Source organism: Lepisma saccharinum, chromosome 22 (assembly GCF_977018435.1).
Source record: "Lepisma saccharinum chromosome 22, izLepSacc3.1, whole genome shotgun sequence".
Classification (NCBI taxonomy): Eukaryota; Metazoa; Arthropoda; class Insecta; order Zygentoma; family Lepismatidae; genus Lepisma; species Lepisma saccharinum.
The window spans coordinates 15,988,742-16,005,742 of record NC_139250.1 but is presented as its reverse complement, the minus strand read 5'-3'; the positions used below and the strand labels follow the sequence as shown (position 1 = coordinate 16,005,742).

Sequence of the window (17,001 nt, the reverse complement as noted above, 5' to 3'; positions counted from 1 at the left end):
ATGGTCAAATACAACATCATTAGTTGCACATCAGTCAATTTTACAAGCAGGAAATTAACAACTTTATAAATTGCAAATTTTGTCAGTACAAGCACAATAATACTTTAAAATTATTGTTCTTTTACACTATTCATACTTGTTTGGTAGGTTTTGTTAATGACCTAATTGTTCAAGCTGGCAGAGGACCTTTGGCATGTCATAGTGAAGATTTCCTTTTAAAAAAAATGCTTGAAAATTCTACTACGATATTCCAAATTCTGAAAAATTACATCTGTTTAGTATATCATCTAGAGAATCATCACGTGTTTTGCTCTCACTGTTGACTGGATATTCATAATAGTGCTTTTCACGATTGAGTTATCCGTCGATCGGCAGCTAGTACGTCGGGCAGTGTCACGTCTACCGGTATTTAGATCCACAGCTGTACGCTGACCTTGGCAATGGATGCATCAGTGCTTCACTATCCAGATAGATGGTGTCCAGTTTGCACATGTTTGTTAAGTTTTAAGGTGTTAACAAATGCTTTAGATTGTTTTGTTTTACATATTACTGGTGCTTTTCTGCTGTCTAATAACGGCACGCTACAATTTAAAACAAATTTTTATGTACGACTCTTACTTCATTAGGGAAGTTAGAAGGCATTTTGCAACAGAATTCCCAAATGTTTCTGTTTCACACAGACAGTGATCTGTTCTCGATAAGAGGCGAAGAGTGAAGCGGTGTGTGCTTACTAAGGAGAAACCAGACGACGTTGGAGCACAATTGGAACATACTCCTCAAAAATCCCTTCGGTGCCATGCAAAAGCACAAGAAACAGACATTTTCATGATTACTGCATGGCGAGCTACCAGGCTTTGAAACGTGAAGCCATACATTAGAAGAATTGAAAGAAAACATCAGGAGAGAAATTGAAGCAATTTTGGAAGAGGAACTACTACGTGTCAGTGAAAATTTCTTAAAAGATGCCGTAAATGTGTGGATGCAGGAGGACAACATTTCCAATACCTCTTATAACAAGATAATTGCTCATTTTAATTGTAACTGTGAATGTAATTATACGAGCTCTGGTTCAGTTACGAAAATGTTGCATCCAGTTTACCGGCAAATGTGCTCTCATTGTACGATGAACTAGTCACCAATCCACGGACGACTCAACTGTGAAAAGCGCATTGTAGTTTCATGGCAGGTTTGCTATGACAGATATCTAGACAGCAGCAAAAGTGAGAACACTTCACTACAATTTCCTAGAAAAGAATTCTAAAAAGATGTACGTTTTTTTCTTTGTTTTGTTGTTTTTTTTGCAAAATTTGGACTATTATAGCAGAAGTGCTTTGATCCAAGAGAATTTTTTGAAAAGTATGCACTGGAACAAGTTAAAAGTCCAGCATTCCAATAATACTTAAATAGGTGTACAAAACTGTTTCTTAATACCTTTTATAGGAAAATTTTACTGGCTACTGGAAATTTTATTTATTGAAGTTCGTTAATACTTACTTTGAACTATCGTCTTGATTTGAGGGCTTTTGTCCAATGTTACACTGAACAAACTAGAATTCTTACTCTTTGCATCACTCACAAACACTCGCTCATGTATAGAATCAAAAGTAATTGCCATGAGTTCATGGAACTCCTTTACATTGTACAAGAGGTCGCCATCTTTGGTCAGGAATGAAAGTTGATCCTCATTGGCAAGGATGACATCTGGAAAGAATCAAATGGAAAATTTACAATCATCGTCATTGAATTCAGTAAATCAGAACGATCAGTGATGATCAGTGATTATCGTTCTTTGAAGATTAAAACAAAATAGAATAATGGGTTGCTTATTTTATATTCCATGAACTCTGAAACCATTCGCAGATGTATTTTGTATTTTTCCTTATTTCTACCTCCACCATGGCGATGGACGTTAAAAATTATTATTATGTGAAGTGAAATTGTATGGAATTAATTTTCCACACACACACACACACTCAGTCACATAAAAAAAATGATCAGTTACAAGCTGAAGGTAAAGGGTCTGCTAGCAGCTGAAGACATCAACATAGAAAAACTCCTTCAGTCACATGATATTAATACACTAATTGTTTTTAAATTTTGAATGCTTATTTTAATTTCAGCTGGTAGTGCTCCTGTTTATGTTAGTTTTCAGGAATTTAATATGGTGGATAAAACTTATTTAACTGTAGTATCAGTTTCTCCTATTTGTCAGAACTACATTTCTCCACCTTTTCAAAACATCTAATGTTACTGTCAACATTAAGAGCCTCTGCGAAGAAGTACTGGTAATGCTGTCACCTTGTAATCAAGGGTTCCCATGTTCAATACCCAATAGCTCGGATTCCACTTTACACTGATGGTCATATCCGATTAGCCTAATTTCTTGTCTGTGGATTAGACATTCTGTGTACTTAAAAACAACTCAAACAAACTTTTAACATTACGGAAACAATGGACTAACCTTCCTACCCTAAGCATAGCACTCAGGGTGGAATAATAGTTCCATTTTTTGTCTTTGGATATTAACCCTATTAAGCTAAGGTGGAAAATCAGTAACACTAAAGCTAAGGCATAGTCATTTTGACAACCTTACTCTTTTGCTATCTAGGAAGAGTTTTATTGGCAATTAAATTGGCTACTAACATATTTTGTTTCTGAGAGTATTAGTAACAACCAAAAAAGTTTTGACATGCTTTAACGTTCATAGTTACATTTGAAACAAAAAAATACATGTGGCAAGTTTGGTTACGTTATAGCTAATGCTTCGACAGAACTACTATGCAGATTAAACAATATCATATGATTTGTCAACTGAACAGCAATTCAATTCAGACATTATCACTCCCTCCACAGTGCAAGGCCAATTGAAGGTACTCAGTGCCAAGTGGTACTTTTTGTATTTATGCGTCGACAATTTAACGAAGCCTTGGCGTTCTAGGGTTAATGTGTCACTTATTTTTCACCCCCTCCCCAGTCTGAACCACGCCATGTCAAAATATTGTCTCCTAAATTGTGCCCATTTTTTTGGTTAGGGGTTTCAAAATACCCAAATTGCTTTTAAAAGCTGGCCAAGTTGAACCCTTTTTCCTGAGTTAAGATTACAATGTACGCCTTCTCCCCTTTCACTACAATGAACTGAACCCTACAGGTGTTTCTTCCTCAAGGCTTGTAAAAACATTTCCCAACCTTTCCACTTCAAACGCAATTTTTTAGCTTGTCAGTGCTATACTTCCCCATCCTCTGATGAACCAGAACGTCGGGGATATTACATATACCCCAATAAACCTACTCCTGGATATGCCACTGATCATTACCCCGACTCTCGTTTGTTCAGGATGGTGGCGCCTCATTGCGGATGTTAGTTTAATTATGGAATGGACTTTCATTTGAATGTGTGTCAATCACGAAGCTTCTCGCAAAATATCTAGCATTTTACAGACAAGTAAATTCTACTAGTGAATACTGATGATTGTGTATACAATGCTTACAATTGAAACAAGTGTTCAGTGGTTGTGCAAGAAACAAAACGTGCATTTCAAGATATGAGCACAACACTATTCACAGGTCTTGCGCTAAACTATTATCCAAACTTGGTTTTCCACGTAGATAACGGTTCTACACAATTGGAAAACCTGTTTCATAGCAAATTACAGAAAATGTCTGTCATGTAATTAAATATATATGGCTTCATGGACGTCCGCAGTATTTTTTGAAGTGCAAGAAACTGAAGTCAAAGAGTATGCCCAACCTGTCAATAAGATAGGTAATGACAACCTTTTATTTAACCAAACGCATGAAATCAGAAATCGTATAACCTGTACTTTGCACAACAGTCTGCAAAATTTTCCAAACTGTACGTGTGTCGACACTTTGAAATGTGTGAACAGTGTAGTGAACTTTAGTAAATACATCGAAGTCCAAGAAGGTTCCTAATGAAACCGGGGTCGGGTACCCTATTCTACACCCTCGAATTTTGAATTTTTTTTTTCATTATGAACATTATTTGATCCTATTTGTGAATAAAAAAAAATTGGAGCGCGGAAAGAAGTATTTACGACTGTACAGCCGTTTAAAGTTGAAATTTTGTCGTTTGAAATGGTTCGCAATTATTTCCAATTTCTAGATCGTGATACTAACACGACACCAAATTTTAACTATCGATCTCAACCTAACTGAACTAACCTATCCACGTGCCAATGGTTCGTGAGGCCTAGCGCCAATGGTTCGTGGGGCAGCAGACCATCTCCCTGTAAGTCAAGTACATTGTCCTGTATGTCTCGTCGAACAAAGTCCTCTATGTCCTTCATCCGTTGAACGTGTGTCAATCTCATATTTAGTCCTTTTGTCTTAATTCAATGTCACACAAATCAATTCCAATGTCTAAAGTCGCACAAAACAATTGCAATGTCTCAAATATCCAATCCGCCAATAAATTACATAAATAATATATTGAAATCTCAAATTATCCCATTGCACAAGTCATTCATAACAAGAAAAAATTGCAAATTATCCCATTGCACAAGTCAAAGATAAGAAGAAAAAGAAAATGTTCAGACGTGCGCCTGTGACATGAATCCAAGATGCGCCATGATCAAATCCCTGCAAAACCGTTTCGACGTTACATAAGGAATCTAAATATTGAAAAACGTAAGTTTCCTAGCACGTAGATCTAAAAAAATTACTTTCCGCGCTATTTAGAAACATCGTTTCTTATGAAGAACTAATTTTCGTAACGAGAATATTTGAAATGTGCGAAAAATCGAGGGTGTAGAAAAGGGTACCCGAGCCTGAATAAATAAATGGAATTGAGTTCTGAATTTTGTGTGTAACAGAAGAAAATTAAAATCAAATAACAGCACATTACGATTACAGACAAAAGTATCGCGTTACGTTACCAGCCCCAAACCATGAGTAATTTACATAAATTACTCTAATGCCAAACTCTTGTCTAACCATTATGTCAGTACCGTAGAAACGGTGGGATGCAAGATACTACTTCCCTTTCGAGATAAAAAAAATGTCTGACGGAAGAAAAAACTTGCGAACTGAACTACTGTCGTCAAAGTCTCACTAAGCGGGACCTACATACATTGCGGAAGAGTAATCCTGAACGATGCCAAATGCTTCTCAGTTATATACAGGTGGAGCTAAAAATAGCTATTGTACCCCTAGCTGTCTCTACCGATTCTTCAGTACGCGCAAAGTGAGATCTTAGTACTATATTTGTATGCAAAACCCCAGAAATGGAGGGGGGGGGGGAGTTTTAGGTCGACATAGCCTAGAATTGAAAGCTGTATCCGAACAGCTGAGCAATATGCTTCCACTGGGTATCGAAGCTAGGACCACCTTACTACAAAAATACAGCGTACGGTTGATCAATCGCGATTAATTACATGCGCAGTTTCGATGACTTCGTAACCTGGTCTGACCTGGTTCATAATCTCCATTATATTAAATCATTACTTCAACGCAGTGCCGGATCTACAAACCGCAAAACCCCGCAGTACGGGGGGGGGCGGAGGCAAGTAAGCCTTTAGGGGGGCCCTAAACCATTGACATAGTAGAGAGTTCGTATAGGTATGCGTATGTAAAAAATAAACAGTTACTCAGGGGTAGAGAAACAAATACAATGTATACAGGTAAAGTCAGTGCTGAATCTACAAGGGCCAAAATCCCGAAGTGCGGGGACAATTAAGCCTTTAGGGGGCCATCGCCATAGTAGAGGGTTCGTATATGCGTATGTAAAAAATAAACATAGTTACTCAAAGATACAGAAACGAATACAGGTAAAGGTATGTTCCCTGTACATATAACACCGTGCTATGAAGGCATATTTATGGTATGTGGGGTAGGGCCCCACATATTATCGATGTCAGCCATCTTGGAAGTGATGTGATCAGCACCACGCTGCGGCCGCCCTTACCCCCCACCCCCAGGTACAATTTCGTTTGAGGCTGGGTGAGCCCTAGAGTCGCTTTATGCAGGGACAAAGTCGGAAGCGTTGCCAGATGTTACAAAATGTAAAAGTCATAAATTTCAAACAGTGAAATCATTATCCTGTAGAGTTTTTTTATGGTCTATTTAATGACGGCATTATATAACGTGTCATAAATTCATGTGATCTGAAATTTCCATAATTATGCAATTTTGCAAAATGCTTATTTTTTTTCTAGTATATACTTCAAAAGCCATAAATATGAAACCGCTTGAACAACTTCGCCAGTTTTTTTTTTCTATGGGATGTATGGTGTTTGTATATATGATATTCTTCGCCAGAGTAAATTAATTTGCTTACGATATATATATATACCGTGCGTCCATTTCGATCTGCAGCCGAGAGATCGGGAGAAGCGTGGCGGGCGGCGCTGGCGGAGATGCCGACATTTGCGGCCTGTAATGCTCGCTTATTTTTACGGACATATCCAGACATTTATATAAATATTGCAAAACGAGCACTAACCTGGGTTATAATTCATCATCTGTAATTCATCCAAGTTCTGCAATTATATACACAAAAAAATACGCTTTAGAAGTGACGATAAGAGTCACAGATAATAAAACATTTTAATCATAGTTTTGACCAGCAACGTCCTGCTTAAGTTTATATCCTTGAAAGAGTTTTGTGTCGATGGGGATCGTTTGGAGTTTCGAATGTGCAACACTGTATCAAGATTACGCTGCCGACGAAACCATTAAAAGTCAATGGTTTTCGTGAGCTTCCTCGATGAACTCGATGAAATTGGGGCAGCGTTAGAAAGTTATCCAAACAAACCTCTACGCCGTGTTTCACAGGAGATGGGAGTGTCAAAATCATCAGCACATACAGTCACTAAGCTACTAAAATTAAAACCATACTCTTATAACACAGGTTAGTGCTCGTTTTGCAATATTTATATAAATGTCTGCATATGTCCATAAAAATAAGCGGGCATTTCAGGCCGCAAATGTCGGCATCTCCGCCAGCGCCGCCCGCCACGCTTCTCCCGATCTCTCGGCTGCAGATCGAAATGGACGCACGGTATATACATACATACATACATACATTGGATATTTTGTATAAATCATCAGACCGTAACACGAAAAAGTTGATTGGCGAGAAACTTTTCGGTTTGTCGCGATACACGTGCAGATCAAGCAAGAAAAGTGTTGACAAATTGTTTGAAGTTATTTTTAGAATGCATTGTAACTCCACAGCACCGTTATTTATTCCGCAATCTTAGTTTGTTTATGCGGGCTGTCTCGCGTATCAAATTCATTGCGCTCCACCAAGGTTACCATTCAGTTGCAGGCATGTGCCCCTTTTCGTAGGAAGTGCAGTGTGCTTTATCTTAATGTTTGTTTTGGTATTTATTTAATTCTGTTTATGTAAAAGATACAACATTCAACGAAAGAAGTAACAATAGTTGCGTGTATTACACATATAACGCAAATGTAAAATAGTAAATAGTTACGTCGAAATATAAAGATTTACATGCAAATCTTGAGGTAACTATAGTTGTTTTTTTTTCAAAATGCATCAAATACATAGATTTTGAAGATTCCCTATACGATATTAAGGAAGTAAATTTGTCACAATCATTAGCAAGGTTGAGACGCTCTATAGGCCCTTATATGTGACTGTCAACATGAGATCAAGAATTATACACACACACACACACACGTGTGTTATATATATATATATATATATATATATATATATATATATATATATATATATATATATATATATATATATATATATATATATATATATATATATATATATATATACACACACACACACACACACAAGGGTTGGATAAAAAGTAATGACAACACTGCTGTCCCGTGAAAGGGGCGAGTCACAGCGCCACAACAGTTTCGTGGTTGATAAAGGAATGTCAGACGAGGAAGTATAGTGAGTGGGAGCGATTGTATGTTATTCAGTCAAAAACAGCAGTGCTTTGAAGCAGAGGACGAGAGTGCAAGCGCCCTAACAATATGTTTAGGCAAGAAGAACAACGTCTCTTAGGCAGGCGGTCGACGCAGCCTACTACTGCATCTTCTTGCAACACCAGCTTCGTCTCGCATTAAGAAGGAAGCGACGGTACGTTCTGGCACGGTGTCCCATCATCCTGCTTGACAATGCAAAGTGTCACACTGCGAACACTGTGACGGCGCCCCTGCATAACCGGTAGTGGGAGGTACTGGAACATCCGCCGTATTCACCGGTATGAGACCGTGTGATTACGACCTTTTTGCCAAAATGAAGGAACCACTGGGCGGGAAGCACTACGACACGCGCGAAGCCATCATAACGTGCTATAGGGCGGTCACTGCGGGACATCGACAGAGATGGACGCGCTGACTGTGTACGACGCCTTCCATACGTGTGGCAGAAGGTCGTAGGGATGGGGGGGGCGATTACATTGAAGGAATGTAACACGTGTTCCTCTGCCAATACAGTCAAGTAGCAATTATACCAGTTTTGCCATTACTTTTTATCCAACCCTTGTATGTGTGTGTGTGTGTATATATATATATATATATATATATATATATATATATATATATATATAGGTGTAGATCCGGCACTGACTTCAACGTGGTTACCCAATATTTATTCACGCTGGATGAAATGTGCGTGTGAGCGTGCGCGCATGCCATTTCGAATAAAGAAATGTATCTGTTTGCTGTAAGCTGACAAATGTAGACCTCTATAATTGCCTCAAAGCTGGCCGGCTACTGTGAATATCAAAACATACGTATTTCGAAATCGTAAGGGAGGGTTCGATTCCTAGATACGCAAAGGAGGGTGTAGATAAAATCTGGTTCTGCTCTATAAATGTAGTAATAACGTGAAATGAAGACAATATAGTGTAAATTAGTAAATAACCTGTGGCACAACAGCCTGTGAGGGTCAGTGCTAACCTACCGACCGCCGGCCTCACTCCCGCAGAGGTAGATCATCCAACCAGTTACGGAATGACGTGTGGTCAGCACGACGAACCCCCCAGTCGTTCTTGTAGGTTTTCAGGACCGGGTTACGCTACTTATTCGTAGCTCCCCAATTTCCTCGCGATGGTGGGACCCCCATAGGCAGGGACCGGGGGGAGATGTGTCAAATTCTAAGTGCATGTTCATCGTACTAGCGTACGCAGGATTTTTTCGGGGGCTGGAATTGTAAAGATGGATATCACAGTTGTTTTCTGGGAAAGGGGGGGATAAACTATAAAATATTTCGCAATTACAGTTTTTAACCTTAGTTTGAAAAGGTGTTCACAGACAAAAATGGTAATGAGGGCATTTTAAGGGGATATGACATTTGTCACTCTTTTCCCAGAGATATTTACTGCATTCATGTTTTTCTTCTGAAAATTTCCGGAGGGACTGCAGCCCCATCAGCTCCTCTCTCTGTTTAAGCCAGTGATCCTACCCGGGCTAACCTAGTGAGAGCACTAAACATGCTGAATAAATGAACGTGTAACTGTAGCATGTGCTTTACGCCGAGCGATAGATGGCAACACTGATTATGACGCGCGCCTAATAGGTTCACTTTCCCACGCGACCATACGTATTGATGCTCATCAAACTCACACTAGGAAGCTCCGCATTCGTGTGTACGTGACTCTCGGCACGTACGTAACAATGCCCGAAGCCTGGACGCCCAGGAAAGACGAGAAGAAAAGGAATGCAACAATAAAGAGGATATATTATGTCAGTATTGATACGTGTGATGTTTGAGACATGCAGATTCTTTGCAACCTGACCGACGTACTTCCGCTCAACACTATCAGCTACAAGTAATAAATGTCTCAACACAATGCATGCCAAACACCACACTGCAATGTCAAGTCCTGGAGAAAGAAGGAAATGCAATTCCTTGTTACCTAATCGTTTTTACCATGCTCCTGGTCAAGAAAGAAGGAAATGGAAAGCTTCAATGCTTTGTGAATGTTACGACAACTGTCAGAATACTGAAGGGAAGTTCAGTTCTTGTTTCAAGGATAAATGAGGGCGGGCTACACTCGAAATAAACATAGGACTAGTACACAAGAGTGTTAAATTGTGTGAAATTTTCACCGAAATCAAAAGCATCAGGTGCCCAATTTTCGTCCTCCCGAAACAAATAAAAGGGGTAATTAAAACCAGAAAAAAAAAAAAAGCACGAAGTTTCAACATGTTGCTACAAAGTGGTGTGACTGACTGAAATATCGGTTCAAAAAAGTTGCAAGAAATGTAAATTTTTAAAAAATGCGTTCGTATATTCGTCCCATACTATTGCTGCAAAACCGTATTGGGAATTATACGATTTACTTTTTGCTTTATTTTATTTCGCTTTTTGTGCCACTTTTGGCTAATTTGCGAAGATGGGGATGAGTGATGATATGATGAAACTGATGAATGGACACAAACATCCATGCCGGGATTCGAACCCGGGACCCCTGGCGTTGTAGCGCGAGGTGATAACCACTCCGCCACGGGGGCCGGCGGGGGAAGGAATTATACAATTACACGAAAATCATACATAGGAAGCAGGAATATGATGAGAACTAGTCTAATATTAAACTCATAACAGCACTATTATTTTAATGGTTACGGTAGTACTTTTCTTGGCAGCAATATAGTCGTATCATAAAACGTTTGGCCTTCAAAAGATATGCCACAAATAAACTTGTTCTTTCTTAGTACTTTTGGAAATATTTTATTCATTGAATCAACTTTTCTTCATTTTTGTCACCCGAGTAGGATTTCCCGCATAGGCACTGGCGTGATCTGACGGGGTTCAAAACCCTTCCGAAATTTTCCCCATATACTGCACTACAATGAAATTAAGAAAGAAAGCAATTTTATTTTTCAAATAGACTTTGAAGTGCTGATTTAGCAGAAAATGTTAAAGAACCACCAAATGTATTTCTGTATGTAAAGGTAATAGTAGAGGAAACGAACTGGGAAAAAAGGGCCTAACCCGGAAAGAATCGCAACACAAATATTTTTTGTGCCAGATTGTGCGGAATGGTATAGTGAATAATATATTAAAAATCTGCCATCCAAATGTTTGGGGAAAATCCGAAATCTTGGAAAATGGCGGCAAAAATTCAACTTAGAAATTTGAAAAAAAAATCTCAAACTGTGCATTGTACACAAAAAGTGAAGATAACCAAAATGAAAGAACAGAAAATTTGCTAAATTATGCTTTTTGTTTGATAGAGCTACCATAAATCTTAATTGAATTAGAGAGATTCAAATATTTTCCTTAATTTTGAGAATTAGCGTAGAAGTTGGTTTCTGATACAAAAGGCAGCAAATATGTAAGAAACTCTCATTTACGTCCTAAAGTCATTGAACCAAATTCATGGCTTATGATTTCCTCTAGAGATTGGTTTTTGTTTCGTGCCTTTAGAGTTAGGAGTTGGAGATATGTATTTTAATGCAGTCATGTATTCCCCTAAATTTACGTGTTCCATTTCCTATATTGGTTGATTGGTTTGATTTTTTTTACTTCACTTTTGTGCCATTTTTGGCTAATTTGCGAAGATTGGAATGAGTGATGATATGATGAAATTGATGAATGGCCACTCACAAACATCCATGCCCAGGCCGGGATTCGAATCCGAGACCCCTCTATCTACCTACATTTGATTTAACTCTGAAAGATAACAGGATACTGCTGCTTTGGTGGCTGCAATACATTAGGATGCTCGATATTCGTCGGAATTTCAATACAGCCGAGCGTATTGGGAAGTGGGGTTTAAAATCATCAATCAGTTACGCAAATGTTCTCCTTTTTCTGCATCAGGGGCAACACCTGTGCTTTAGTGCACGTCTGTATGTAGAGGAAATGATGAAATTTAACATGTTAGCACCAGGTATCTACGAAAAATTCTGCAATTGACTCTAAAGCAAAGTGGCCGATTTAGAACCGTATTCTACCATATCATATTAGTTCAATCTATTGACAGTGACGGCGATTAGGGATGGGGGGCATGAGGAGCAGTCTACCTATACACACTTTCTGTCCCCGTACTATGGTCTCTTAAAGCTAAGCCTTGTCTACCAGTGGATTTGACCCAAAATCATCTGCCCGAATTCAGTTCGTTTTCAATACCCTTCTCTTTAATTGCAGTCAGTAGAAAGTAAACTATCCTTGCCTCCCCCACCCCCTTGCACAGTTAAGACAACTAATCGCCGCCACTGTGTGCATACATTTTTAAACAAAAACAACATGTACTGTAAGTAACAAACGCCACGTGAGCGAAACGTTGCATAAAGCAATGCATTACGTTCTCACCAATATCATAATCGCGCTACGATGCCAGGGGTCTCGGATTCGAATCTCGGCCTGGGCATGGATGTTTGTGAGTGTCCATTCATCAATTTCATCATATCATCACTCATTCGAATCTTCGCAAATTAGCCAAAAGTGGCACAAAAGGGAAGTAAAAAAAATCAAATCAATCAACCAATATAGGAAATGGAACACGTAAATTTAGGGGAATACATGACTACATTAAAATACATATCTCCTCAACTCTAACTCTAAAGGCACGAAACAAAAAACAATCTCTAGAGGAAATCATAAGCCATGAATTTGGTTCAATGACTTTAGGACGTAAATGAGAGTTTCTTACATATTTGCTGCCTTTTGTATCAGAAACCAACTTCTACGCTAATTCTCAAAATTAAGGAAAATATTTGAATCTTTCTAATTCAATTAAGATTTATGGTAGCTCTATCAAACAAAAAGCATAATTTAGCAAATTTTCTGTTCTTTTATATTGGTTATCTAAACTTTTTGTGTACAATGCACTGTTTTCGAGATATTATTTTTTCAAATTTCTAAGTTGAATTTTGCCGCCATTTTCCAAGATGGAGGATTTTCCCCAAACATTTTTTTAGTATATTATTCACTATACCATTCCGCACAATCTGGCACAAAAAACGTTTGTGTTGCAATTATTTCCGGGTGAAACCGTACATTTCCTCTACTATAAAGTTCCCCGTGAATATAGCACCTTGCCACCTTTTGGGGATGTGGGCAGGGGCGCCAACTTGTCAAAATTATTGGGGGGGCTCTGATCACTGAAATAAATTAATGAATGACTCCCTCCATCTCTTTTTTAAGTTTTGGCCTCAGTGTTCGGAATCTCGTAAAAGCCCATGAATTCCTCAAAAATATTAAAATTTTCATTTACAGTTCGAATGCAAAATGTCAATTGTTCACGGATGTATATGTCACAAGTTTCGTCAACCATAATAGCAAAATATTCCCGATTTTTAATATCTGCTACCAGGGAGCGCAAAACAGATCTCCCTAATATATGAAAGATCTCGTTCTGAATGTCATGTGAGAGCCATTCGTAGCCCGAACGTCCCATCCACTACCCTAGTTCATGCACATCTTATTTTGGAACTCTATTTAGTAAAAATGTTAACAGTACTCATAATTATATACTTAGTATATAGTAATAAGTCATGTGTTTTGCTGTCTCTGGTCATAGCCCCCCCCCCCCCAAAGTTGATGGTTTAGCGATCTCAGCCACTCAAAGTTGATGGTCTAGAACATTTCAAATGTGCATTTAAAGTTAAGTTCATGTGGCACAATTCAGAGTAAACTTTACAAGAGAAGCAAAATAATACATTAGATTATCTTAAGCAAAATTATTTAGGGGGCTCTGCCCCCACATCGATAACATTGGGGTCTGCGCCTATGGATGTGGGTGTAAGGCCCCACCAGTGACGTGCACTGAGGAGTAGCTTGTCTAGCAGAGATAGATCAATCAATCTCACATCTCGAATTATATTCAAATCACAATATTTAATGTATTGTTAAAGCCACAGTTCATATGCAAAACTTTCTTTTCCACGCGCTTCTCGTCCATCGGTGCGTTCAGCAGGCAAAGCTGGCTGGATACCCTAGCTCGCTCTTCCTCCGCCTGACCAGTTTCCAGGTAGAAACGGCCGGCCGAAGGAAAAGTAAGATCTCTACCTCCATTAACCCCTCGCCCCCGCTGCAATGGTTGAAAGCCCAGACTTTCAGGTCCCCCAGTCTCCTATAGGACAGATAGGGGATCGGTTTCTCAGATTTTTTGTAAATCCTCTAAAGAACTCAGGGTAAAATTTTCTGCAGCACTTATGTTCTCTCTATTTACACAATCTTTTATACGTTGTACAATATGTACGTATGATTACAAGGCGACGACGTTACCACTGCGTCATCGGGAGGCCCTTTTATAATTTATGAAATGGGAACGTGTTATGTGCAGACAATGTTATGCTTTCTTTCTTTTTTCTTTTTCAAATATGGAATATATGATTATTAAATTACAAATATGTGCTCAGGCTCTCTCTCGCTTTCGTTTTAGTAGTGTTTTATTTAAATATACTATTATTGGCCTCTAACAGTCATAAATACGGATGTATTTATTTGGGCAAGAGAACGCGCGTTCATATTGTTGTTGGTTTGGTTTATTTTACTTCGCTTTTCTGCCACATTTGGTTATCGCGAAAATGAGGATGAGTGATGATTAAGGGACCTCATATGAACAATCCAGGCCAGGATTCGAACCCGTGATGAGTGCACATTCTTGTCCTATGTGTTGCAGTGAATAATGAAATAATTTGGAATGAAAAATGTCTCTCAGAACTCAAAAAGTCAAATGAATATCATTGAAGAAACTAGAAAAAAGTGTGTTTTGTTACCCGTTTTGTTTCTGTGCATAAAGTGGACTTAAAACACCAAATCAACCAACCGTGGGGGAGTGGTTATCACAGCGCGCTACGACACCAGGAGTTCCGGGTTCGAACCCCGACCTGGGAATGGGTGTTCTTTGTGTTTGTCCCTTCATTAATTTTATCGCATCATCTTCGCAATTAACCAAATGTGACAAAAAAGCGACGCTAAGTAACAAAAATGAAATCAAATCACTGATTGATTGCTTGATTTGGTTTATTTTAATTCGCTTTTCCGCCACTTTTGGTACGATAAAATTGATGAAGGGACACACAAAGAATACCCATGGCCAAGCCGAGATTCGAACTCAGAATCTCTGGCTTAGAGTCAAATCAAATCTTTTCTTATTTTCGAATGTGGGTGGGGTTACCTGTACTTTTTTTAGTACTCATTCATCATTTTGTAATCTTTTCCTGTTATTGACATTCTTCTTTTTTTAGGAATACTGGGCCACACCAACCCCCCCCCCCCCTTGAGCACGATTTTTTGATTTTTGATTTAGTTTATTTTACTTCGCGTTTTGTGCCTCTTGGCTAATTTGCGAAGATGGGGATGAGTGATGAAATGATGAAATTGATGAATGGACATTCACAAACAAACAAGCCCGACCGGGATTCGAACCCGGGACCCTTGACGTCGCAGCGCGATGTGCTAACCACTCGGCCACAGGGTCGGGCCCCTTGAGCACGACACTGACTGCTACCCCAAGTGTCGACGTCACCGCACGTCATTGGGCCCCACACATTCTCGATCTCTGTCATTTTGATCAACACCACGCTCCGGCCGCCTTTACCCCTAGGGTTGGCCCCAAGTACCCATTGATTTGAATTTTTGTTTGTTGATCAACCAGTTTCGCGGTGTTCCTTTCGCGTTTATTCCGGCGTTCAGATTTGGGTTCGCTGTTATTCCTTTCGCGCATATTTCAGGTTTCAATTTTGGTTTCGCGCCTAATCAGTTTAGCTGTTGTTATTTTCGCGCTTATTCAGTTTTACTTTCGTTCCTTTCGCGTTTAATCCTGTGTTATGTTTCACGGTTGTGCCCTTGTCGCTTAATCCCTTTCGCGGTTATTCCACCACCCCTACGAATGCACTGTGATTATAAAACTTCTAACTTTAACAGCCCAAGTGCAATGCCCAACAAAATATCGACTTTCACGCCCAATAGCCTTCCCCTGTCATATATGCTACGTTAAAAGGGCGCCAAAAAGAGCCCGTTAAACTATGCATCAGTAAAGAAGAATAACTACGTGTTTTTGTCCATCTTTAACTCTTCGCCACGCAAATTATGGCTTATCTGACATTGTCAAGTCCATACCAACAGCCTGGTCTTGACCTTCGAGTCATTTCCAACGCCGACATTCCGGCTGTCGCGAATGACGTCACCAGCCATACGATACAGCCCTTGCATAACTTGCATGATCGAACTTTGAGATGAGCGTCAGGCGAACATGTGTGCCTCCCGACCCCTCCCCCTCTCATGCGTAACCAATGTCAAGCGGATACGTTCTTTCTTGAAAAGGTGACTTCAACACGTGCGCGTTTACCTCCCCTACGCGCGTGTACCTCGTTGCAGCAATTTCAAGAGAGTACTATTTCACAGAGGGAAAAGTACACAGCAAGTTTGCAACACTTCACATTACGTCGCCAAAAATCACATTTCTCATCTCTATTGACGAAGTTACCTTGATTTGACATTGTAAGAAGCTATAATCATGGGCTTGCGCAGGTTTATTTATTTGGGGGTGCCTTAAAGACAGTTTCAATATTAGCCCAATTGTAGTAACTTCATGTTCCTTTTTCACACAAACTATTGAGTATGTTTTAAATGCTGTTTTTAAGTCCACTGTATGCACAGAAAGGCTAATCGGGACTGGACCTACATTTAGAGTGGGATCCGAACCACTACGTGCCTCCACTGGGTATCGAACTCGGGACCCCATGATTACAAGGCGACGACGTTACGACTACGCCATCGGGAGGCAATATTGGGGATATGAAGAAGAAATCTTAACATTATGGTCTCCGAGGATTCGTTATCACTATGACTAGGATTATTATGACCTACAAATCACAAAAATATGCTCTTATGACGAACACGTGTACAAAATATGCACTAAAATTTGAAAAAATATGCCCTTATAACTGGACTGTTTCAAATATCAATATCTAAATGTTGAGATAATTTCACATACGTACTATTTTTAGTTCACTTTACGAGCCCTGAGTTGCAATGCACAATGAAAACTTTCTGTAAACTTTCAAATAAAGGTAAAGTAAAAGTGCTCCACT

The 17,001-nt window shown here is 39.2% G+C and overlaps 1 protein-coding gene across 1 annotated transcript in view; it reads right to left on the bottom strand.

Annotated features, from left to right (window-relative positions):
* The window catches only part of cue (Low-density lipoprotein receptor repeat domain-containing protein cueball), a 40,063-nt gene that overhangs the window by 9,990 nt on the left and 13,072 nt on the right, over positions 1-17,001 (bottom strand). The window contains exon 2 of the mRNA XM_083144172.1: positions 1,495-1,701. Coding sequence (XP_083000298.1) covers positions 1,495-1,701 — 207 coding nt within the window. The remainder of the gene's footprint in view (positions 1-1,494; positions 1,702-17,001) is intronic.